The sequence below is a fragment of the Urocampus carinirostris genome, chromosome 4 (genome assembly GCF_059441175.1).
Source record: "Urocampus carinirostris isolate Australia breed hairy pipefish chromosome 4, RoL_Ucar_1.0, whole genome shotgun sequence".
Taxonomy (NCBI): Eukaryota; Metazoa; Chordata; class Actinopteri; order Syngnathiformes; family Syngnathidae; genus Urocampus; species Urocampus carinirostris.
In genome coordinates, this window is record NC_142352.1 from 7,147,538 (window position 1) to 7,173,139 (window position 25,602).

Below are 25,602 nucleotides of genomic sequence, written 5' to 3' on the forward strand. Positions count from 1 at the left end.
TGAGGCTGAGGGAAACGTAAAACAAAGGGTGTCAGGACCAGAATGGAAACAGGACCCAATTGCGTAGCGTTTAACGCAAGTTGTATTGAAGGAAAGAGCCCATGATCTGGTGTTCGCTGGACACGGGAAGCAAGTCGCTGTCGTACTCGGATTGTGTTCTGAATACGGAAGTGGATCTTTCGTAGCGAGCGATGGCGGTGTCAGGGACGGAAAAGCTGGTCGGTAGCCGGGACTGGGAGAGCAAGGCGTGGTCGGGGTCGGAAACGAGTCGTAAGCCAGAACGGGAGAGTAGACGTAGTCGGGGAGAAAAAGGGTCTTAAGCCGGGACGGGAGAGCAGACGTGATCAGGATCAAAACGGGTCGAAGCCAGAGACAGACGGGAGCAAAAAACAGGACAGGTGAGAGTTTTTCTAATTAAAATCTAACATTGGCATGATAGTTTGGGAATTTTTGCCTGGTATTCAATTATCATTTTTATATTTTACTGAAGGAAAGTACCACTAGGAGGCATTAAGTATTACACACTGTCCCTTTAAGGACATTATTATCCACCAATAGAAGCAAATTTTATAGAAAAGCAAACGGTAAGTTCATGATATTTGCTTGGTTTTATTTGAGGTCAAATCACTGCTGGGAGAAAAAACACAGTATTTTTTTTTTTTATAGTTAACTCAGATATAATTTGCATATACACCCATAAATAATGTATTTTATTTTTGGCTTTTTAAGGGGTGATAATAGAAAACTATAAACACTGATTTTCTTCAGAAACTATTTTTCTCCAATTATATGAATATTGTATTCCCCACACCAGAGCATAAGCGAGATAAGCCGCTGCTTAGGGCCCCGCAGCCACTAGGGGGCCCCCAAGAGTCCTTAACTTCTCTTCTTCTATAAAACAAAAATACTACACAATAACTACAAAACTACGTATTAAATATAGTGCTTAAAAACAGGGACTTCGTGTATTATTTTGCTTTCATTCTGAAAATAGAAAATAGTATAGAATTGCTACAAAAATACTACAATAGTAATACAATATTACAAAATACAACAACAGAATTATTTACTCCAGAAATACTACATATAGACAACTACAGTAATATTACAAAAATATGAAAGAAATATGACAAAACTACGACTATGGAAATACAACAAAAAATTGATAAAAATACTACTAAAATACTGCTTTGGAAATACATCAATTATAAATAGATAAAAAATACCAATACATAAAACTATAATACAACAAAATGCTAGAGAAATATTACTCAAGAAATACTACCACAAGAGTTTTACAACAGAAATACTGCAAATTACACCTAAAGCGATACCACAAAAAATATCTTATGGCAATATCACAAAATACTACAAAAATAAAAGCACGGTACCAATGTACTACAAAAATACTACAGAAATACAACAGATATACAACAAACATTCGTATACGGAAATACTACAAAATACTACATAGAAAGTACAAAAATGCTAAAAAAATAATACTACAGTAAGACAACAAAAATACTATAATCATAAAACTACTGTAATAAAACAAAAATACTTAAGATATACTACAGATATGCAAAAAACATTCTTATACGGAAATACTTCAAAATACAACAGAGATAATGCAAAATACTAAAAAAATAATGCTACAGTAAAACAACAAAATACTATAATCATAAAACTACTGTAATAAAACAAAAATACTGCAGATATACTACAGATATGCAAAAAACATTCTTATATGGAAATACTCCAAAATACAGCAGATATAATGCAAAATACTAAAAAAAGTAATGCTACAGTAAAACAACAAAAATACTATAATCATAAAACTACTGTAATAAAACAAAAATACTGCAGATATACTACAGATATGCAAAAAACATTCTTATATGGAAATACTTCAAAATACAGCAGATATAATGCAAAATACTAAAAAAAGTAATGCTACAGTAAAACAACAAAAATACTATAATCATAAAACTACAGTAATAAAACAAAAATACTACAGATATACTACAGATATGCAAAAAACATTCTTATATGGAAATACTTCAAAATACAACAGAGATAGTACAAAATACTCAAAAAATAATACTACAGTAAAACAACAAAATACTGTAATCATAAAACTTCTATAATAATACAAAAATACTACAGATATACTACAGATATGTGAAAAACATTCTTATATGGAAATACTTCAAAATACAACAGAGATAGTACAAAATACTAAAAAAATAATGCTACAGCTAAACAACAAAAATACTATAATCATAAAACTACAGTAATAAAACAAAAATACTACAGATATACTACAGATATGCGAAAAACATTCTTATATGGAAATACTTCAAATACAACAGAGATAGTACAAAATACTAAAAAAATAATGCTACAGTAAAACAACAAAATACTATAATCACAAAACTTCTATAATAATACAAAAATACTACAGATATACTTCACATATGCAAAAAAATCATTCTTATATGGAAATACCACAAAATACAACAGAGATTGTACAAACATACATAAAAATAATACTACAGTAATGAAATATGAAATGAAATGAAATGATATGCATTTCTATAACGCTTTTCAAGTCAATGACTTCCCAAAGCGCTTTACAATGTGCTTCACACTTACCCATTCACACACACACTCACACACCAATAGCGGCCGAGCAGCCATGTAAGGCGCTAACCTTAATAAAATATTACGAAAATACTACGGATATACAACCAAAAATCTACTTTTGAAATACAATAAAAGTACTACAGAAATACTAAAAAAAATACTACTATGGAAATACTATATGTGACTCGAACCAGTGTGGTGAGTCACGAAACGGGTTCTTCAACTACATGTGAAGCAATCTGTTAGGGTTCAATTAGAGGGCGTCTAATCGGTTCGTAATTGGGATAGGTGTGTCCAATCACCCTACACGTGTCCCCAATTAGCCTGACCCTTCATAAGGACCTTTTGGACAGAACCCATTGTTGGGTTATTTTCTATTATCCACTTTCAGCCTTTAATACCATCACCTTTTTGCAGTTCCAACCTGGTTTCTGAGGTTTGGTTTTCGTTTTATTTTCACAATCAATTTAACTCAGTGTACTCCATCGAAAATGACCGAATTAGTGACATTGGAGTCTGTGTGAAGCCTTCTTCTGAAGTCCTTTAGCTCTTTCCTATTGGCCATCTTCTCCCCGCATTATGGTGTGCCGACTCCTCCCATGGGCGCGCCGAAGAAGCCCCCCCTGGACTTCACTAGCTCGTCAAAGAGCGTTGTGATTTTTGGACCAGGATAAACATTTATTGAACACACTTAACCTGAATGTTTTTGGAACATAAATATGAATAAAAACAGACAAGAATATTACATTTAAACCTTAAATCACTTATACAGTATTTCTTATTTCGCTCTAAAAAAAAATAGCTTGTTAAATTATACAACTTGGAACTTAACTTAAACAACTTAACATTAAAATAACATTCAAATTCCTTTGCTCCTATGTCAATGTATATATTAAAAAAAAATTAAATATCCCATAAGATTTTGCTCTTCTTAATATATCTCCTGTCAAAAGTAGAAATATGAAAACGCTACACAAATTATTTTGAAAAAAGGTCAAAACATTCTGAGAAAAGGGAGCCTGATGTGCTTACCTTTGGCGCAGACGGAGTAGGGCGAGAGATGGGAGGGAGTGCTTGCACTTTTTGCATAGCTCCACCCATCCCTCCCACTCACCCAATCAAATAACTTTAAGTTCTCTTCCGGTGTTTTGGCGTATTTACAATTTGTTCCGTGGATTCATCAAAAAGTATCTGAACACTGAACACGGATTATATAGTGAGCTTTTATATAAAGGATTCTTTAGCGTTGTACAGCCAAAACAATTTTTTTTTGTGTGTCACCTTGACTGTAAATCGTAGTGAAAACGTGCCCTATATATTCTGAAAAGTACTTGGGGGGGGCAGTAGCTCAGGAGGTAGAGCGCTCGTCTTGGGATCAAGGGATCCCAGTTCGAATCCCGGCTCGTCCGTGTTACATGTCGAAGTGTCCTTGGGTAAGACACTGAACCCCCAATACCCCCAATAAGCAGGTTAGCGTCTTACATAGCGCTTTTCAAGTCAATGAAGACTTCCCAAAGCGGTTTACAATGTGCTTCACACTTACCCATGTAAAAAATCATATCATTTCATTTTTACTACTTCAAAATTCAGCTTTGGTTTGGCTTTGCGTGTATCTGAACAGGATTAATGGCCTTGAAAATTTCATCTCATCTCATCTCACTAGCTGCACCGCTTTTCCTCAGTAGGGTCGCGGGGGTGCTGGAGCCCATCCCAGCATTTATCGGGCAGTGGGCAGGGGACACTGCCCGATAAATGCTGGTTGGCAACCAGTCGCAGGGCACACGGGGACAAACAACTCACTCGCTCAGTCACACCTAAGGACAATTTGGACCGGCCGATTCACCTGAAATGTATGTCTTTGGAATGTGGGAGGAATCCGGAGTGTCCGGAGGAAACCCACGCAAGCACGGGGAGGACATACAAACTCCGCACAGGAAGTCCGGTAGCTGGATTTGAAACCACACTATTAGACGTACTCTGCATAAATATGCCCTTCATGGAAGAGTGGACTGAAGAAATCCCTTTCTCAATGACACCATAATAAGGCCTGTTAGAAGTTTGCAAGAAACCACACAGAAGACACAAATAACATGAGAACATACAAACTCTGCACAGTAAGGTCGGTAGCTGGATTTGAACCCATGCAGGAGGCTCCCAAGACCTCAGAACTGTGCCGCACACGCGCTAACCACTGCGCCGCCGTGCTGCCGGAGAAAATTTGCATGCAATTCAATTTGTCTCTGAGCCATAGGTACTTATAGAACGTGCCATATCTGGCTCGCGAGCCATAGGTTCCAGACCCCTGGTATATAGTATAGTATAGTCATATATGAAGGAATAGGTACAGTGACTAAAACGTCAGAATATGATGTCCAGGGATGAGACGGCGTTGTTCATATTGACGGGCCATTAATAACAATTATGTAAAATGGTCTTGCGGGCCGGAGTCTGACACCTGTGCTATAGACATAGTCTCTCCAGCATGTCCTGGGTCGTTTCGAGCCCTCCTGCTGGTGGGACATACCCGGAACACCTCTGGAGCCAGGCCTGGAGGTGGGTTCTGTTTTTGATCACGAGGTCCAGCCAGGGACAGCCCGAAGGGACGACGTGGGGACCCTTGGGTTCACCACCAGCAGGGCCAAAGGGGTCAGGTGCGTCGAGAGCCGGGTACCAGTCAAAGGAGGGGTTCTTGGCGCCCCTTGGGACTAACACAGAACAGTTCATGTTTAAAAACTCCGAGCATAACTTACACCCAACCATTTTATTGATATACATGTTTCTGTCCACATGGTGGCATAGTCCAGAAAATGAGTCCTCTTGGATCCATCACTACTCAAGAAAACCTTAATAGCCCGCAGTCCGGTCCTGAAAATAGCTCACCAGTGGTGCGTCATTGACCAACTGATGTGACACGCCGAGCTTCGCAGCGTGTTGCGTAACGATCCTTAGGTTCTGTAGTCGTGTGTTATTCCAACGGACGGAGTGAAACATCACCAAAATGTTTTGTGACACTTCCGCCCCGAGGCTCAACAATGAGACAGCTCTGCTGCTTTGACCACGACATTGCTATGTGTTAACGGATAAAGCAAGTGCTCAGAACAATGTATTGTTATTCTTGGTGCCGTGAGCGTTTGATCTGCTTTTATTCGAGCGTGACATCTCCAGTGTTCTTGAGTCCGTCTAGCAACATAGAACCCTCGGTTTTCGCGGTTTATGAGGACCTGAATCTAAAGCCCTTTTATAAAAGCCCCTAAAGGTTAAACTTACCTCGAGATGGCGTCATTACTGACTGAGAGTATACGACTGTAACAAAATAACAGATCTACAAATAATAACCCACAATTGCAGTTGAATGAACGGTTTTACTGTCATCATACAATAGTAAAAGGGATTCGGAGTGTCAGGACCAGAACAGGAAACAGGACCCACTCGCGTAATGTCACTCACAGTTTTTTGGGGGAAAAAAAGATAGGAGTGCATACTCGATCCGGAGATGGCTGGTTGCGGGCGGGGAGTAGGTTGCTCAGCCGCGGAAGTGGGACTTCTGTGGCGAGCGATGACGGGAAAGGATAAATTCGAAATCAAACAGACCTAGCAAAAAACACAGGAAAATTTTTTGCATACGTACCGACAAAAGACGACAGTCAGGACAGCGTTTAAATACTGACATGGAGCCAATCTGTCAACGAGCTTCGGCTGGCGCCCATGGGTGGGGCCAATTGGGCGCCATGGCAACCGTGACACAGAGGGCTTTTCCTTGCAGTGTAAGAAAGTATTGTAGACAGCGGCCGGCTAGCTTCGCGCTAGCATCGGGTGTCCTTGAATTGATTAAAATAAAACTGTCCTGAATATAGCAGTTTCCCACGAATTGTAGCTCCAGGTCATCCGTTTCATGGCTAATAGACATGGTGTTAGAACGATACAGGGTCCATAGGAGTATGTTCGGATTGTTAGCATAGCCGTAGCAGTAGTCTGACCGGCAGCCACGACGGTGGCCCAGTCGCTTCACCAACCCGATAATAATCCAAGGAGAAACGCTGGTGATTAGCATTTCTTCGCGCAATAGTAACTCAAAGTCGGATTTCAATGTAACGAGCCGCTAAAAGCTAGCGGTTGCTCTTCTTCTAAGTTTGTTTACAGAGGCAGCACCCACTCGCTGTTTGACAATACAATCATATCAATGACATTAAATGTCACAAGACAGGAACGGAGACAGGACCCAATAGCGTTCGTTTAACTCAGTTTTATTGCAAAAGAGAGTAGGACTTGCTTCCACCATCCGATGATCGTCGGACACAGGTAGCTGATGGCAGGAACGTAGAAGTGGCACTTCCGTGTCGAGCGAGGGTAGTCGTAGGCAGCGGGAAAACTGGTCGATAACCGGGACGGGGGACCAAGGGTGGTAACGAGTCCAGAAAAGAGGTCGGCAACAGGTTTCAGGCAGGAAACAGGGCAAAACAGGTCGATGGCCAGGACGGAAGAGCAGGGCAGAAACGGGTCCAGAAACAGGTCGGCAACAGGTATCAGGCAGGAAAAAAGAGGGCAGGAGAAAGTCGGAAGGTACGGAGCTTGCCTAGCTGAAAGCATAGGTTCGCAGACGGTCTGACAGCTTCCTCTTGGGAAATGGGGTTCAAAAAGGGTCAGGGAGCCTATCAGTGTGAAGTAGCGAGGAGTCTCTGTACATCTGTATTTAACCCTAACCCTATATTTGTATAAATAAGGATTGATTGAAAAATACTTTCTATGAAAGACAGATTTTCAGTCTGGTCTAGACGTAAGATCTCAAGACTCAAAATCCGGGTCGGGTCAGGCCTAAAATGTCAATCATTACATTCAGGTTTGGGCCAGGCTTCTCTTTCGCTTCCTTTTTTTTTTTGATTCACCCATCGTTGATTTGTATTTCTTTTTCTTTGTCTTGATTACGTACTGGAGTTGTGGTTTAAGAGTCTGCACTGTTGGAACCAGAAAAGCCGGCGAGAAGGGGTGGTAGAGGGGGGATAACGGTTGATAAATCGGCCAAAATCATCGGTCATCCTCCCGAGTCCTCACGATTAAAATATGACATTTTTTTTTGCTTTGGGCTCCATCTCTCAAACCAGGTTATTAGGTCGGGCTCAGGGTGGGGTCAAACTTTATGACCCAGGGGGCCCGGGTTGGGAAGGGCTGGATTTTCTAACCCCGATCTTACCTCTAAGTCTGTCACAGTCTGTTCCCATCCCTGGTATTAATCTACCTTTTGTGTGTACGGGCATTTTTTGTTTGTCTCTGTGTGTTTAGTATGTGTTTGTTTGTTAATCTTTGTCATCATTATTGTGTTTTAATTAGCTGAGCTTATATTATTTCCCTGTGGGATCCTGTTGGGTCCAAAACGACCCCTGAAGTGCGGGAGAGCTAAAAAATATTGGCTAACCGTAGAAGAAAATGCACCAGGCAAAGACTTACGTTTTTAAACCAGTTGCTACCGGGGAGCTGAGATCTTTCCATACTCTCTTAGTCAATCTCGATCTCAATCTCAGTCATCCCCCGTCTGCCTCTGTGTTTGATTGAGATTGCAAGGCATGGAAAAGTACTGGGGGTGGTCTTCACCTTCAAACAAAGACAAAAGATCAAAGACCACAGACCACCCCCTTGGAAATGTAAACAAAGACAGGAAGACTAAGAGTCGCCAAACTGATTAGAAATACACACCTTGACTAAATACGTTTAAGCCTACTTTACAGTTCCTTGCACTTGGGTCTGCCGCTCCAATAGCAAACCATGACACTTCCTAATAGATGTCCTGAACTACCGACCTGAAATCATTGTCATCACCAAAGGCATTAAGGAATCTTCACTGCTTGCAATTGTCTTCCCTTGAAGACCTTTGCTATTGTTGTATCTCAGTCTTAAAATATTCAGTATGTATTCTAAAGCCAATGTTGAATTCTCCTTTTCTGTATCTTTCTAAGATTCTCCCATTTTGAGGACTGACAGTCCCAAAGTTGAGGAGCCCTGCAGTATGCGGAGGAACGACAACTACTCACCAGTTCCTATCGAGGAGAAGAATTTCGACGAGAACAATGCCATGGCCCACAACGACTCCATCGTAAGACACTGAATGTCTTTTTGTTTGAATGATTTTCTCTTGACATTTTCAATAAATACGTAAAAATGAGATAAAGATAAGATAAGATAAGATAGATAGATAGATAGATAGGTAGATAGATAGATAGATAGATAGATAGATAGATAGATAGATAGATAGATAGATAGATAGATAGATAGATAGATAGATAGATAGATAGATAGATAGATAGATAGATAGATAGATAGATAGATAGATAGATAGATAGATAGATAGATAGATAGGTAGGTCTAGAAAGTGATAGGTTTAGATAGATAGATAGATAGATAGATAGATAGATAGGTAGGTAGGTCTAGAAAGTGATAGGTATAGATAGATAGATAGATAGATAGATAGATAGATAGATAGATAGATAGATAGATAGATAGATAGATAGATAGATAGATAGATAGATAGATAGATAGATAGGTAGATAGATAGATAGATAGATAGATAGATAGGTAGGTCTAGAAAGTGATAGGTTTAGATAGATAGATAGATAGATAGATAGATAGATAGATAGATAGATAGATAGATAGATAGATAGATAGATAGATAGATAGATAGATAGATAGATAGATAGATAGATAGATAGATAGATAGGTAGGTCTAGAAAGGGATAGATGGATAGATAGATGGATAGATAGATAGATAGATAGATAGATAGATAGATAGATAGATAGATAGATAGATAGATAGATAGATAGATAGATAGATAGATAGATAGATAGATAAATAGATGGATAGATGGATAGATAGATGGATAGATGGATAGATAGATAGATAGATAGATAGATAGATAGATAGATAGATAGATAGATAGATAGATAGATAGATAGATAGATAGATAGGTAGGTCTAAATAGATAGATAGGTCTTAATATAAAGATAGATTGATATATATGTAGGTAGAACTGGATGGATGGATGGATAGGTAGGTAGGTAGGTAGCAGGGTTGGGTAGGGTTACTTTAACTTGATTACTTTCAGTTACTTTTGGATGACTCCAATGCCAAATATGCTAATAAAAGACAAAATAAACTAAATATGAATAAAATGATGACTCACAACACGTGGTAAGCTTTCTCTCCTGGCTTTGATCTCTTTGATCTCCGGCAAAACTAACTTAAAATGCGACAGAAACAAAATGAAAATCAATCCAAACAGCTTGCAAACCTCATTTTTGCCGTTCCATGTATTCCGTTACTCCCCAAGCCTGCACAAAATTTAGTCATTTTATACATATTTAGTTTATTTTGTCTTTTATTAGCATATTTCATCGTGTCTTACCTTTGGCAGCTCGTTGTAGATTGCCAAAAAACCCCACCTTCCAGTTGCAAAGTCTAAAGCCCAAACCAAATCTTACCCCATACCAGCAGGTGGCACTGTTGGACTCATCATTGCAGGACACTTACACAGAAACTATACAACATATTTCAGCAGGAATTTCAATAAAACAAAAGTTATTAATTATGACACCCGTTACATAGTTGACTATATTTTGCACAATGTTGACTATTTTTACACTTGTCAAGTCAAGTCAAATTTATTTATATAGCCCTTAATCAATGTCTCAAAGGACTGCACAGGATTACAATGATACAACTAGACAATTCCCGCGGCAATTGTAAGAGTTGTGATTGATCTGTATATATAACCCCAGTTCAGGGGTCATCAGTAATTGATTTTTGGAAAAAAAATTAATATTTAAGTGCGAAAAAATTAAAATTAATTTTTTTGCGGCAAGGCCAATTAATGGGTATTTATTGGATTTCTAGCCATTAATTGGTAATTTAATGGTATACTAGCCGTGTCAATATGGTCGAACAAACTGGTCCCTCTAATCTAATCTAACCATTTTTTCCTTCGGTCCCATAACCGTGCGAAGATTACAATCAATACAGCGTAGTAGTAGTGGTGTACAACGTGTGCGTATGGGCATCCATGACGTACGTGCTTGAGGCAAAACGTGAGCCAATCAACAAGCCCGATTTTGTCCCGACCCATAAAAAGCTGCTTTGCAACCACACTATGTACGTACAGCTACCGTGTTTCCCCGAATATAAGGCCGGCCTTACTTCAAAATCATCGTCAAAAATTGAGGTTTTGAAATAAAAATATGTGCAAAAGTAATACATTTTCGCTAAAAAATTCTTAGAAAAGCATTGCCGTTGTTAAATAACGTTGATATCTACGGTTTTCATAGGTAATATGAGCCTCTTGTTTGCAGGAAGGTTGAATTTCATTTCTCATAAAAAGCTGGGCCTTATATTCAGGGTGGGTCTTATAATGGGGGAAGCACGGTAGCTTACGCGTATGCATGCACTGTCCCGATTGTGCGTTTATGTGACCTTGACCGCATACGAAATGCTCGCGCGGCGTGAAAAGTTGCACGTTTGTTGACGCAATCGACTAACAAAAAACCCGAATATTTTCGCAATTAATGGGTTGCAATAATTGCTAATTATTTAAATTTTGCAATAAATGGATTTATGAATTTAAGCAACCATTCCATTAATTTTTCGCAATTAATGGCATTAATTTTTCACCAATCATTTATTGCTGACCCCTGCCCCAGTTGTTAGCATTATAAGTTAGCATAAAGTTTTTAGCTCAGAGAGATGTTTCTGTCATTTTTTACTTGGTTCTGTGGGGGGGACTCCGCCCCCCCACACACCCGCAGTACTGGCAAGTTCATTTGAGATGGGCCCACAACCGTTAGTAACAAGGATATGCCTTGTGGAGGTCTAAAAAACACATTCATGGTAAAACCATAGTAATAACACTGTTATTACACTTTAAAAACGTTTAAAATATACATGTTCAAATAGAATTGGCCGATTTGAATTGGTCCACCCGGAATCCATTAAGCCTATTCATTTCGCTGATTCGTTAGCATGTGGCCATTGGCATACATTTTTAGCATAAAGCAGTTAGCATTTAACCATTAACATCACTTTTAAGCCTGTAGCCATTAGCATAACTCATCAACATGTATCCATTAGCATAGTTTGTAAATATGAAGTTGTTAAAAAAAAGCCATCACCGAAGTTTTTTAGCATGAAGCAGTTAGCATTTAGCCGTTAGCATCACTTTTTAGCATGTACCCATTAGCATAACTCATCATCACGAGTCCACTAGCATAATTTGTAAATATGAAGTCGTAACAATATTGCCATTACCAAAAATTTTTAAAATGAAGCAGTTAGCATTTAGCTGATACCATCACTTTTTAGCATGTATCCGTTAGCATAACTCATCAACATGTACCCATTATCATAAATTGTAAATATGAAGTCGTTAAAATATTTCCATTACCAAAAATTTTTAGCATAAAGAAGTTAGCATTTAGCCGTTAGCATCACTTTTTAGTATGTACCCATTAGCATAACTCATTAACATGAATCCATTAGCATAATTTGTAAATATGAAGTAGTTACAATATGGCCATTCCCAAAATTTTGGGGCATGAAGAAGTTAGCATTGCCCACAGTGTTTACAACTAGCTTGCGCCAGCCCAACTCGTCACCAATAGTTTCTAGAGCTAGCATGAGTAAGCATAGCTTCAACCTCTCATCGCTAATACTTGGGCTGGCTATGCCAACCTAACACCTTGCTAGCGGCGCACATAGCTGTTAGCATCCTCTCGCTAGCATCCACTCTTTGGAATTCACCATTTACCCATGGTTAAAGGTAATGTGGGTCGGGCCCCCTCAAGCCACCCTGGACAGTCCCTGCTTAGTCCCCACTAACCTCTGAAAAAGCCCTCGTTTCCATGACTACCCATAGAAATGAATGGGCCCATGTATTCCGGATGGGAGATTCTCAAAACCCATTATTCCTAGTGGGAGGTGGCTAGAGTCATTTCTGACTCTTTTTGGGAGATTGATTCAGAGGAGGGGATTCCCAGCCCCCTTGCTCAACCCAACTGAGGTGTTGGGAGTCTTTAGGTGACCAAACATCCCAATTCCAACCCCTAATGCTGAACGCCAAGCAGGGAGGCAACGGGTACCAATGTTTAAGTCTTAGGTATGACTCAGCCGAGGCTTGAACCACAACCTCCCAGTCTCGGGGCGGGCGCCATACCCCCAAGGCCACCGAGCTGGTTTGCACTAATACTATCCAAAAACTGTATGTAACATCCTACATGCCCACATTTCATGTGTAAATATTGTGTAAATTATAACCTTATCTTCTTTGTTCCTCTACTTCTTTGTTTTCCTTTATCCTCACTGTCAAATGTGAACCTGGAGTGCCACGCCGAATTTCGTTGTCACCATATTTTCAACCCATTTTGTAACAATGACAATAAAGATTTATTCTCATCTCATCTCATTAGCTGCACCGCTAAGTAGGGTCGCGGGGGTGCTGGAGCCCATCCCAGCAATCATCGGGCAGTGGGCAGGGGACACCCTGAACTGGTTGCCAATCGCAGGGCACACAGGGATAGACAACTGGCTCCTTCACACCTAGGGACAATTTGGAGCGGCCAATCCACCTGAAATGCATGTCTTTGGAATGTGGGAGGAAATTGGAGTGCCCAAGCACGGGGAGAACATACAAACCCCGCACAGTAAGTCCGGTAGCTGGATTTGAACCTACACAAGAGGTTCCCAAGACCTTAGAACTGTGCCACTAACCACTGCGCCGCTGTCCTGCCCCATTCTATTCTATTCTATTCTATCCCAAGACGAGTGCTCTACCTCCTGGGCTAATGGCACAGTTCATGTCTTGGGAACCTCCTGCGTGGGTTTCAAATCCACCTCCAGACTTCCTGTGCGGAGTTTGTATGTTCTCCCCGTGCTTGCGTGGGTTTCCTCCGGGAACTCCGGTTTCCTCCCACATTCCAAAAACATGCATTTCAGGTGAATTAGCTGGTCCAAATTGTCCCTAGGTGTGAATGAGCGAGTGAGTTGTCTGTCCCCGTGTGCCCTGCGATTGGCTGGCAACCAGTTCAGGGTGTCCCCTGCCCATTGCCCGATGATTGCTGGGATGGGCTAATGAGATGAGATGAGATGAGTTCAGTCAGTTCTATTTTTTTTCCAATCTTTTTGCTGTTCTTTGACTTTCCTCTAGAATATGAAGAAACTTAATGCTGAAGACAGAGCACCATTGACCCCTCAACTCGGCCCATACTTTGATGATGGACGCCGTCGCGTGGACTACGTTCTTACCTACCGCGTCCAGAAACCCGGCCACAGTCGTCAAAAATCACCCAAATTTGGAGACGACACCTTCGTCCGCCGGCTTCGGCGTAGTCTGAGCATCAGAAGCAGTCGGGCGCCTTTGCAGCCCAAAGAAGACCCAGAAATCGCTGCCCAGGAGCAAGACACCGATCTGATCGAAGATGAGAAACGACTCAGGCGGCAAGAGTTTGAAGAAAAGCTCCTGGAGACTGGCTTGGAATTGGAGAAGGTTGAGGAGGTGAGAAAAGCGGGTCAGGTACAATGGTCCCTGTCATTTTCCTTACGGGTCTGAGCGTTCACACCAAGTCGGTGAGCAACGCTTGAAACAACAGTGAGCAACGGCAATCCCAAGTGTGGCAAGATAATGAAGTCCAAAACTTGACATCAAGTTACATTTTGCTGAGTTTCCGGCAATGCGAAATTATTTTTCACTTTTGAATGAATCGACTCATGTACGATTGCAAAGGTTGTAGGGCCGACAAACGTCGTTTGTTTTTACAAGAATTCTTTCACAAGATTTCCATTTCTTTTTTTTTTCCTGGTATCTTTTGTCGCAGAATACATTTTTGGGGGGCTTATTTAGTCGGTTGCAGGATACACAACTGTACTTAATCACATTTTTTTAGTGGAAGTAAAATGTTGGCAACAAGATTGACTTGGTATAATTGGAAATGATTTGAATGCAACACAAACTTTTCCTTCTTTTCCCTGTTTTTTTCAAAAAAAAATCTCATTGTGTTTATTTATTCCTAGCTGTTACTGTTTTCTTTTTGTTCTTTTTTTCCTTTGTTTCTTTCTTTTCTTTTTTTTTGGCTTTTTTTCCGAAATTTTCCTTCTTTTTTCTCTTCCTTTTGTTTCTTTTTTTCTCAGCTTTTCACTACTTTTTCATTTTGGTATTTTTTTTTGTTCTATTCCCCCTTCCTTTAAGTCATTTTGTGCATAATTTTAAATAATATTTGGTCGTGTAGGGATTAAAGAAGTAAAAACAACATGAAGAGCCGTTTAGGACCCGAAAGAGCCGGTTCTCTTTAGTGAGCCGAGCCGAAGAAGCCGGTTCTAGAAAAACTCTACTGACTTTACTCAACTTCGTTCTACTTCGACCTTGACTTCAAAATACCGCATTTAGAACACAGCGTTAGGGGAACCCGTGTTTTTTTACCTTCATGCACTGTAACTTTGACTTAATTTGCTTCTTAATTAGCAATTTCGAGCCCTGATTTTTGTGAGCTGGCTAGATTTTCCTGTGCACGGAAAAGCTCTGGGTAGTGAGCAAATAGTAACAGAAATTCACTTTCAGAATTGTTGGGAATTACTATCAAAATGTACCGTTTACCAAATCGTTCGAATTAGTTATCTGACTCCATTAACCAAACACAACCTACATTCGCCCAGCAATTTATGCGCGCTCGTTTCTTGAGGGAAAAGATGAACAGGAAGCAGACATTTTCACACGGGGGCAGATTTAATTTCATTAACAATTAAACTAAGTGTACTCCATCGAAAACGGACGAATTAGTGATGTTGGAGTCTCTGGGAAGCCCTCTTCTGATGTCCTTTAGCTCTCTCCTATTGGCCATCTTCTCCCCGCATAATGGCGTGCCGACTCCTCCCATGGGCGTGCCAGGGAAGCCCCCCCTGGGCTTCACGATCTCGTCCAAGAGCGTCGCGATGTCTGGAATACTCAAAACAACACCGAGCGTTTCTACGTCATCAGGGCCTTGTTCTCAAAACAACGCCTGCCGTCCTCCGTCTGGATGTGCTGATTATCTTATCAGCAGTACCTCCCGTTCTGCAAACAACATCTTCCACCACGCATGCCTGCCCTGAACTTTCACTGCTCATTGAATAAAGGCACAGTCAGTAAATAACTACAGCATTAAACTCAATAAATGTAACTTGTATTCCATCATATAAAATCCTTTATAGTCAAATGTATAAAATCAGCTTCAAAAAGGTTTGTGAGCCCTGCTATAGGTGTTCCATTGAATAGTTCCCCAAAACACTTCACTATGAACTAAAGTGTCATAGCCCCACTTAGAGCGTGCAAAAGCAAAACGTAGAAACAGATTAGTGCATTGGTTCTTATTTTGCTTACACCGGGAGTCAGGTATCAAGGCACCCGTATCAACAACACCAGAGGCAGCAGTCGTGGTACAAGAGGCAGGCGAAGGGTCGGTGATGCAGCAGGCAGTCACGGTGTCATTCCAAGAATTTAGCAGGCGATACTCATGATCCAGAAGACAACAAGACTGTGACAAGAAGGCTTAGGACGCAACGAGACAGGCATTGAACTAGCACTGAACCAAGGAAACAAATTTTAAATCATGAGGAGGGAGAGGTGTGATTGGAGGGTAATCAGGACAAGTGACACTAGGTGTGGGGTGGAAATTAGAGCCCGGAGGTGAGTGACCAAAACAAGAGGGATAGAGAGAGGAACCCAAATCTGAGTGCAGGACTGTGACAGAAAGGGGACATTTCAATATATAGCACTGTAAGCATCTATATTCCGTGCTTGATATAATTCATTTTCTTTGAGAAGATTTGTGAAAAAAAGAAAACATCGCTGGGGTTGTTTTCCCCTATATCTCAATAAACTTGTGAGTAAGCGTTACACGTTTGGGTTCTACCATTTGTCCTGGTCCTGACATTTTACTGGATTGTTTTTATATCCTTGATAGTTTCCAGGATGTCAAAATGAGCCCAATACGTTTGGAACATTACTTTAATGTGTTGAGTAAATAATTAAGACCATAATATAGTTTTAAATTATGTGTAAATGTCATTGGAGTATTCACCACTAATGTATCTTTTTCCAATTCTTATCAGGGGAAGATCCCTGGAATTGTCTTTTTGAAGATCCACGCCCCGTGGGACGTCCTGTGTCGAGAGGCTGAGTTCATGAAGCTGAAGATGCCAACAACCAAGGTACAAACATCAAACCTTGAGCACTAAACCAAATGTTTATTTTAAGGTTGAGGTAAAGCCATCAACGTCACAAGCCAGAAACAGAGACAGGACCCAATAGCGTTCGTTTTACTCAGTTTTATTGAGAAAGAAAGCAGTGCTTGGTTCCACGATCCGATGATCAGGAACGCGGAAGTGAACCTTGGGCGGCAGGAAAGCTGGTCGATAGCCGGGACAGGGGAGCAAGGGCGGTAACGAGTGCAGAAAACAGGTCGGCAACAAGTATCAAGCAGGAAACAAGGCGAAACAGGTCGATGGCCGGGACGGAAGACCAGGGCAGAAACGGGTCCAGAAACAGGTCAGCAACAGGTAACAGGCAGGAGAAAACAGAGCAGGAGATTGTCGGAGGGTACGGAGCTTGCCTAGCAAAAGCTTAGGTTCGCGGACGGTCTGACAGCTTCCTCTTGGAAGCCGGGGGTTTAAAAAGTGTCAGAAGGACCGGAACAGAACAGGAAACCCCAGAGCGTTCGTTACAGTTCTTTATTTAGGGAAGCGTACAGGGCTAGCGGGAGACGCGATGGCTGTCGGACGTCAGCAGCGTAGCCGTGAAGACAGCTTCGGAACACGTAGCCAATCGGAGTGCCGAAATCTAGCAGGTCAAGTTTACCGGGACTGGAGAGAAGATCGTAGCGTGGGACGGAAGCAGGTCGGATCGGAGGCAGGCAGAAACAGGTAAACAGATCAAGATGGAACAGGTAATCAGGAGAGTCATACAGGGAACAAACGTAATCCTCAGACGAAGAGGTCTCGGCGTAGCGTGCTTAAAAAGGGAACATAAACCAATCAGAGGGTGTCCACGTGATGCTCCAGGTGACTCTAGTTAGCAATCACGACAAAAAAGAGTCAGGGAACCGATCAGCAATCAGGGCTGTTGGCACCAACAGGGCATTCGCAGATGCCCCGAATCAGCAATCGTGACAATCGATTTGTTTGTGTTAGCATTAAAGGTGAGTGTAACGCATTAAGGACTAAAGCACCAGGCAAAACGTGCCTCTCAAAATATATAAAACACAAAAAGTTATATTTGGTATCTGAAGTACAAAAAGTCATACCAGTACTTTTAAAAATATTTAGGAGCCTACAACAATCAAAATAATCTGATCTTATTTGATAACAGAATGTTCACGTGTTTGTTTAGTATTGTTTATTTTTTTATTGGATTAATTAATGTGAAGGTTGATGATTTAATAAAATAATGAAAGTTTTGTATGATCATCCATGTGTGACTAAATACTGCAACTGTGTGAGTGTGTCACGGTTGCCATGGCGGCCAATTGGCCCCGCCGTGTGGCGCCAGCTGCAGCTTGTTGACAGATTGGCTCCCTGTCAGTATTTAAACTCTACCTTGTCAGTCCCCTTTTGTCGGTCCTGTTGGGAAAATAAATATCAAAATATACTGTTTACCAAATCGTTCAAATTAGTTATCTGACTCCATTAACCAAACACAACCTACATTCACCCAGCAATTTATGCGCGCTCGTTTCTTGAGGGAAAAGTGAACAGGAAAGCCGACATTTTCACACGAAGGCAGATTTATTTTCCTAAAACGGCTGAATTAGCGATGTTGGCGTCTGTGGGAAGCCTTCTTCTCAAGCCCTTCAGCTTTTCCTATTGGCCATCTTCTCTCCGAATAATGTTGTGCCGGCTCCTCCCATGGGCGTGCCAAGGAAGCCCAACGTGGGCTTCACAATCCATAGACGAGCGTCCCGATGTCTGTGGTTCCTTAAAACTGCGTCATCAGCGTCTGGGTGTGCTGATTATCTTATCAGCAGCACGTTCCGTTCTGTAAACAACATCCTCCACCAGCCTGCCCTGACCTTTCACTGCTCATTGAATAAAGGCACAGTCAGTAATCTATTGCATTAAATGTAATTTGTAGTCAATTGTAAAAAATCCTTTATAGTCAAATGTATAAAATCCTTTAGAGTCAAATGTATAAAATCCTTCAGTCTGTCTGCGAATCTCCATTTTTACACTTCAAGCCCTTTTTCGCCTTTCCTGTGTTTTTGCTCCTGTTTTTCTCCCGCTACGATCTGTTTGATCTCGACCACGTCTGCTCTCCCGTCCCGAATTACGACCTGTTTTGATCTCAACCACGTCTGTTCTCCCGTCCCGAATAATGACGCATTTTCTGAAATTGACCACGTTTTTGCTCTTCCCCCCCTGCTCTCGTCACCGCCATCGCTCGCCACGGAAGTCCCACTTCCGCGTCTGAGCAACCTACACCCCGCGACCAGCGATCTCCGGATCGTGTGTACAATCCTTTCCCTTCTTCCCAATAAAACTGTGGGAAACGTTACGCAAATGGGTCCTGTCTCCATTCTGGTCCTGAGTGTTTTTTCCATCATTGGGAGGTGGTTGTGTACTGCTGTTCCACCTCTGGGCGGCACAGCGGGTTAGCTTGTCTGCATCACATTCCATAAGACCTGGGTTCAAATCCAGCTACCGCCCTCCCTGTGCGGAGTTTGCATGTTCTCCCCGTCCCTGTGCGGGTTCCTTCCACATTCCAAAACCTACAAATATTCCGTGAAAATAGTAATCTGTTTCCGTGTGCCCTGCGACCGGCCGGCAACCCTAATGGAAGTCTGGCTCATGGGCCAGCTGAACCATCTGCTGATGATGTGAAAGCAGCTGCCCTCCTTGAGGGAAGTGCTGAGTTGGTTCTTCTACTTCCACAATCAAAAGGCAGCAAAATTGGTGATGGAGGTGTTGTTCTTGTTTAGGGGCCAAGATCCCCACGCAGGCAGATGAGCCAGACCTCCATCGCTTGCATCGTTTCAATCGCCATACTTTTGACTGGAATACTCGTCTCACCCCAAAAAAACGACCGAAACTGAACAATATCAGCAACAAATAAAATATGACACTAAAATACAGTTTACCTACCTACCCAATGTGATACTTATATTTTTGTGCGATGTTTTACACACAATGTGAGTCTTTAGCACCCAAATTGAACAGTTTTCAGCGTATACTGACTTGTTTACTCCTTTCGCATCCCATGCAGGTCTTTGAAATTGATCAAGGAAGTAATATCGTTGAAAAGACTCGACTGTTCATCCGCAAAGTCACGTCTCCTTTGCACCCTAAAGTGGACCCCAATAAAACACAGAGTGTGAAATCCCTCTGCCACCCGTTTTCCAGAGAAAAGACACATCTGTGAGTAAACCGTCACCTTACAGGAAATACTTGATTAATCTATAATGATACTGTGGATGTAATATAAACAGTGCCTAGAGAAAGTATTGCCCCCCCACCCAAGAACTTTTTATTATACTGCCACATTTGAGGCTTAGATGTCTGTGAAAGTAGACACTGGAGAAGAGACAATATTATAAAGACCGAAGAACACACCAGGTAGGTCCAGGATAAAGATTTTGAAAACTTCAAAGCAGGAAGGGGATACATGAAAATTTTGCAATATTTACACATCTCCCAGAGCACTATGCGAGCAATAACATCAAAATGAAGAGAGCACAAAACCACTGTAAACAAGGAGAAAACTAATCAAAGAAGCAAACAAGAGGAGCCCATTATCACATTTGATGGCTGGGAGGCATACACAGTTGAGGTGGGACAATCCATCTATACGACAACTAGAAGTCGTACTCTGCATAAATATTCCCTTTATTCAAGAGTGAAGTAAATATCTTTTCGAAACCATACCATAAAAAAGTTAATTTAGCGTTTGCCATAAGTCCCGTGGAGACACAAATAACGTGTGGAACAAGGTGCTCTGGTTAGATAAGACCAAAATTGTACTTCTTGGGCTGAATGCAAAGCATTACATCTGGACCAAAGATAACACTGCACATCCCTCTGAAAACACCATCCTACTGTCAAACATGGGGGTGGCAGTATCATGCTCTGGGGTTGCTTTTCCTCACCATTGACTGTGAAGACGATCGTACTCTGGATAAATATGCCCTTTATGGAAGAGTGAAGGAAATAGCATTTTCTGAAACCATACCATAAAAACGTTCATTTAGCGTTTGCAAAAAATCCTGTGGAGACACATACAACATGTGGAACAAGGTGCTCTGGTTAGATAATACCATTATTGAACTTCTTGGGCTGAATGCAAAGCATTACGTTTGGACCAAAGATAACACTGCACATCACTCTGAAAACACCATCCTACTGTCAAACATGGGGGTGGCAGTATCATGCTCTGGGGTTGCTTTTCCTCACCATTGACTGTGAAGATGATCAAACTCTGCATAAATATGCCTATTATGGAAGAGTGAAGGAAATAGCTTTTTCTGAAACCATACCATAAAAACGTTCATTTAGCGTTTGCAAAAAATCCTGTGGAGACACATACAACATGTGGAACAAGGTGCTCTGGTTAGATAATACCATTATTGAACTTCTTGGGCTAAATGCAAAGCATTACGTTTGGACCAAAGATAACACTGCTCATCACTCTGAAAACACCATCCTACTGTCAAACATGGGGGTGGCAGTATCATGCTCTGGGGTTGCTTTTCCTCACCAGGGACTGAGAAGATGATTAGAGTTGATGAAAAGATGGATGGAGCCAACTACAGGGCGATTCTGGCAGAAAATTTGTTGGAGTCTGCAACAGACTTAAGAATGGGATACAGGGTTCCCTTTCAACAGGACAGCAACCCTAAAACTAACACTGTAAAAGTGTTGGAATGGCCAAGCCAAAGTCCCGACCTTAATCCTGAAGAGCATTTGCGGAACGAATCTGAAAATGCTGCGCACAAATGTTAGCCTTCAAACCTTGAGTGGTTTTGTAAGAAAGAATGGACAAATATTTCTGATGTGCAAAACTTATTCCTCAAAATACAACAGAAGGAAGTTGTACTACTTCTCCATATTTTATTTGTTAGCACAAAATGTAGAATAAATGTGGTTTCTTTTTATCATTGTGTCTCACATGTTGATGATTCTTAGAAAATATTTGATTATTGAGTTTAAATCCTGAAATATGGCAATATGGCTAAACGTTCTTGGAGGGGGTCAATATCTTTGAAAGACACTGTCAATAAGCACGTTTTGTTTTCCTTTCCAGATTTGATCTTTCTGACAGAGATACTTTCTTTAACAGCAAGACAAGGAGTTCAATCGTAAGTACGATCATTCAAAACAGAATGCAATCTAATTTATGTGTGTAGGCTCAGTACTGGAACTCTGAAGGGCTCTCCTGAATCCAGGAGAGCCCTTCAGACTTCTTGTGATTAAGGGCAAAACAAATAAACATGACTTGAATAATATACTAATATATATATGATCACATTACCGCAGCCCTTGTTAATAACACCCAAGAACTTTGAGTTATGTTTTAGGTAATAAATGTTGTTATACTCGAATAAATATAGTTGACAGACTGTGCATAACACATTCTATTTCTCCAGGTGTTTGAAGTCCTCAAAAGGACAAGATGTACAAGGGCCATCTACTCAATGGGTAAGAATTCTTCATACGACTGTCATTTTCTTCAAATATAAATCCCCCAAATCCAAGTGATTTATACTCATTTCAGTGTAGTCATTAAATGTTCGCAAGGTGGCATGGTGGATCACTGGTTAGGGGGCATGGTTCACAGTTCAGTGGTCCTTGATTCAATTCCAGCTACTATACTAAGAGAGTGGAGTTTACATGTTATAACCGTGTCTGAGTGGGTTTTTATCCCAGGACCTGTCATGAAACGGACTGGGAATCAGGAGGTTGGAACTCATTTGCGTAGAGGATCTGTCACTTTAATTAAATAATTGAAACAGGCATGAACATAGGAGTAATCAGGAAAATGCAGGTCAGCCGGTGTCAAGGGGCGGGGCCAGCTGGGCACCATGACAACCGTGCAGGACATGACAGGACCAGCATGAAAAATACATCACTCATAATAAGAGCATATTTGGTTTTTGTTCACATGGCGTTATAAAAACAAAGATTGGCAATAATCTGGGTTTAAATGTTAAATTGTCTCTAGACCAATGGTTCCAACCCTGATGGAGCTACCAAACTCCACCAGTTTCATAGCCTCGTTCACCAAACCCCACCTATAGTGTAATGTAAAAGTTTTTTTTTTTTCAAAGTTGTGTAGTGGTCCCACGTCGCATTTTTTTTTAAATTAAGTAAAAAATGTTAATGCATTATATCTTGATAAGTGCATGACGCCTATTAGACGTACTCTGCATAAAAATGCTCTTCATGGAAGAGTGGACTGAAAAAATCCCTTTCTCAATGATACCATATTAAGACCTGTTAGACGTCTGCAAAGAGCCACACAGAAGACACAAATAACATGTGGAACAAGGACCTGTGGTCAGATGAGACCAAAATCTAACATATTGGGATGAATACAATGAGTTAAATTCGGTGTAATAGTAACACTGCCCATCACCCAGAAAACAGTATCCTCACTGTCAAACATGGTGGCGGTAGCATCATGCTCTGGGATTGATTTTCTTCAGCAGGCACTAGGACGATCGTTAGAGTTAATAGGAAGATGAATGGTGCCAAACTCAAGGAGATTCTAGCAGAAAATCTGTTGGACCTGACATTGGTGCGCAGGTTTAATACACAGTATTGATTCAAAGGGTGCCATTATTTTTGCAGCATCTATTTTTCTTGTTACCACAATATAAAATGTTGAATAAATTTGGTTTATTTTCATGAGTGTCTCACATAATGTTAATGATTTGAAAATATTTTGAGTTTTTTTAATCAAGAAGTTTGGGTGGCCAATACTTTTGCAAGGCACTGTATTATACTACCAAACTTAATACTTTTGTACATGATGACTCAAAATTCATACGTTTCATATTATGATGTCACTTTTCACAGGGATCACCAGTCTCCTTGCCAACGGTGTTTATACATCTGCATATCCTCTTCATGATGTGAGAAAAAAATCCATTTTCATTTAATAGAGCAGAGGTGGACACCCTAGTTCTCGAGGACCACATATCATGCAGGTTTTTGGAGGTTTCTCCCGTTTATAATCAGGAGATACAACTATAACTGACAGGAGCTTGTTAACAATCCCGGTGATTGGTGTTCTAGGTTTTGATGTTGTCGTACAGATGAATGTAATGAAGAATACACAGTACTATGTGTTTGGGCGGAGCTCTCTATTGATCAAAGGCAATAAAGGCAGGACCTCCCTGGTTGATCAGATGTCCCACAGAGCAGTACGGTTTTCTCATTCAAGTGGAATACGTGTGTCTTGTTCTTTTGACTCGGTAATGGAACAAATGTGCGAGAGAAGATGTCTTATAACAAGATAAAGTTACGATTGGGCATTAAAAAAATACAGCCCGAGCCCGACAAATTTTTTACATTTTATGTGTGGGAGGGAAAGGTAATTTTTGCCGCCTCCGACAATGAAAAGCCTGGCCAAGGTGGTATCAAGCACGCTAGGCTCAGGACCTCGCAAGAGTGATTTGGGCATGAAGATCCAGCCCGAACCGACCTGAGTATAGAAACTCCAACCAGCCAGAGCCCGAGAGATTTTCACATTTTATTTGTGGGAGGAAAAGGTAATTTTGGTCGTCTCCGACAATGAAAAACCTGACACCAAGGTAGTATCAAACACGCTACCCTCAGGACCTCGCATGAGTGATTTGGGCATGAAAAAATCCAGCCCGACCCGACCTGGGTATGGAAACTCGAACCAGCCCGAGCCCAACAGATTTTCACATTTAATTTGTGGGAGGGAAAGGTAATTATGGCCGTCTCTGACAACGAAAAGCCTGACACCAAGGTGGTATCAAACACGCTACCCTCAGGACCTCGCATGAGTGATTTGGGCATGAAAAAATCCAGCCCGACCCGACCTGGGTATAGAAACTCGAACCAGCCCGAGCCCAACAGATTTTCACATTTAATTTGTGGGAGGGAAAGGTAATTATGGCCGTCTCTGACAACGAAAAGCCTGACACCAAGGTGGTATCAAACACGCTGCCCTCAGGACCTCGCATGAGTGATTTGGGCATGAAAAAATCCAGCCCGACCCGACCCGAGTTTAGAAGCTCAAACCAGCCCGAGCCCGACAAATTTTCTCATTTAATTTGTGTGAGGGAGAGGTAATTTTGGCCGTCTCCGACAATGAAAAGCCTGGCACACAGGTGGAATCAAGCACGCTACCCTCAGGACCTGGCAAGAGGAATTTCTGCCGTCTCCAGCATGCACGCTACACCAACCACCTCGAAAATGTGATATTTTCCGTTCTTTACAACAAACAGCTTGTTGAAGGCGGCAAAAATTAGTCTTCCGAGGTCGTCAGGGTAGTGTGCATGCTGTGCAGATCCTCCATGAAGAAGAAGAAACAGAGAACACACGACGAGTGGATAATTTTAAAAGAAATCAGCGAGAGAGAGAGAGAGAAGTCATGGCTCGACTTCATAATAGATATTTTATGCCGGAAATCGGACGGAATTTTTGGCCAGGTACGGGCCAGATTCGGGTCCGGGCCCAAGATCTTACCTTTCTTGGAAGAGGGAACTGTCACAAACCAGGAACAGAAACGGGACCCAACTGCGTTTGTTTTATTCAGTTTTATTTAGAAGGAGGAAAGGACTTGCGTCCACGATCCGGGGCTCGTCGGTCACCGATAGCAGATCGCTGGGAACGCGAAGGTGGCACTTCCGTGTCGAGCGCAGGCAAAGTCGAGAGCGAGAAAAAAAACGAGTCGATGGCCGGGGCGGAGGAGCAAAAACGGGTTCAGAAAAAAG

General features: G+C 41.4%; 1 protein-coding gene across 3 annotated transcripts in view; it reads left to right on the forward strand.

Annotated features, from left to right (window-relative positions):
* Positions 1-25,602, forward strand: part of ano1a (anoctamin 1, calcium activated chloride channel a) — an 80,792-nt gene that overhangs the window by 8,962 nt on the left and 46,228 nt on the right. For all 3 annotated transcript variants that reach the window (XR_015850239.1, XM_088333537.1, XM_088333538.1), the window contains exons 2-8: positions 8,595-8,731; positions 13,824-14,171; positions 16,760-16,858; positions 19,905-20,056; positions 21,939-21,993; positions 22,282-22,333; positions 23,714-23,769. Coding sequence is in view for 2 of the 3 variants with exons in the window: in XM_088333537.1 (XP_088189663.1) it covers positions 8,595-8,731; positions 13,824-14,171; positions 16,760-16,858; positions 19,905-20,056; positions 21,939-21,993; positions 22,282-22,333; positions 23,714-23,769 (899 nt within the window). In the remaining variant the exon portion in view is untranslated. The remainder of the gene's footprint in view (positions 1-8,594; positions 8,732-13,823; positions 14,172-16,759; positions 16,859-19,904; positions 20,057-21,938; positions 21,994-22,281; positions 22,334-23,713; positions 23,770-25,602) is intronic.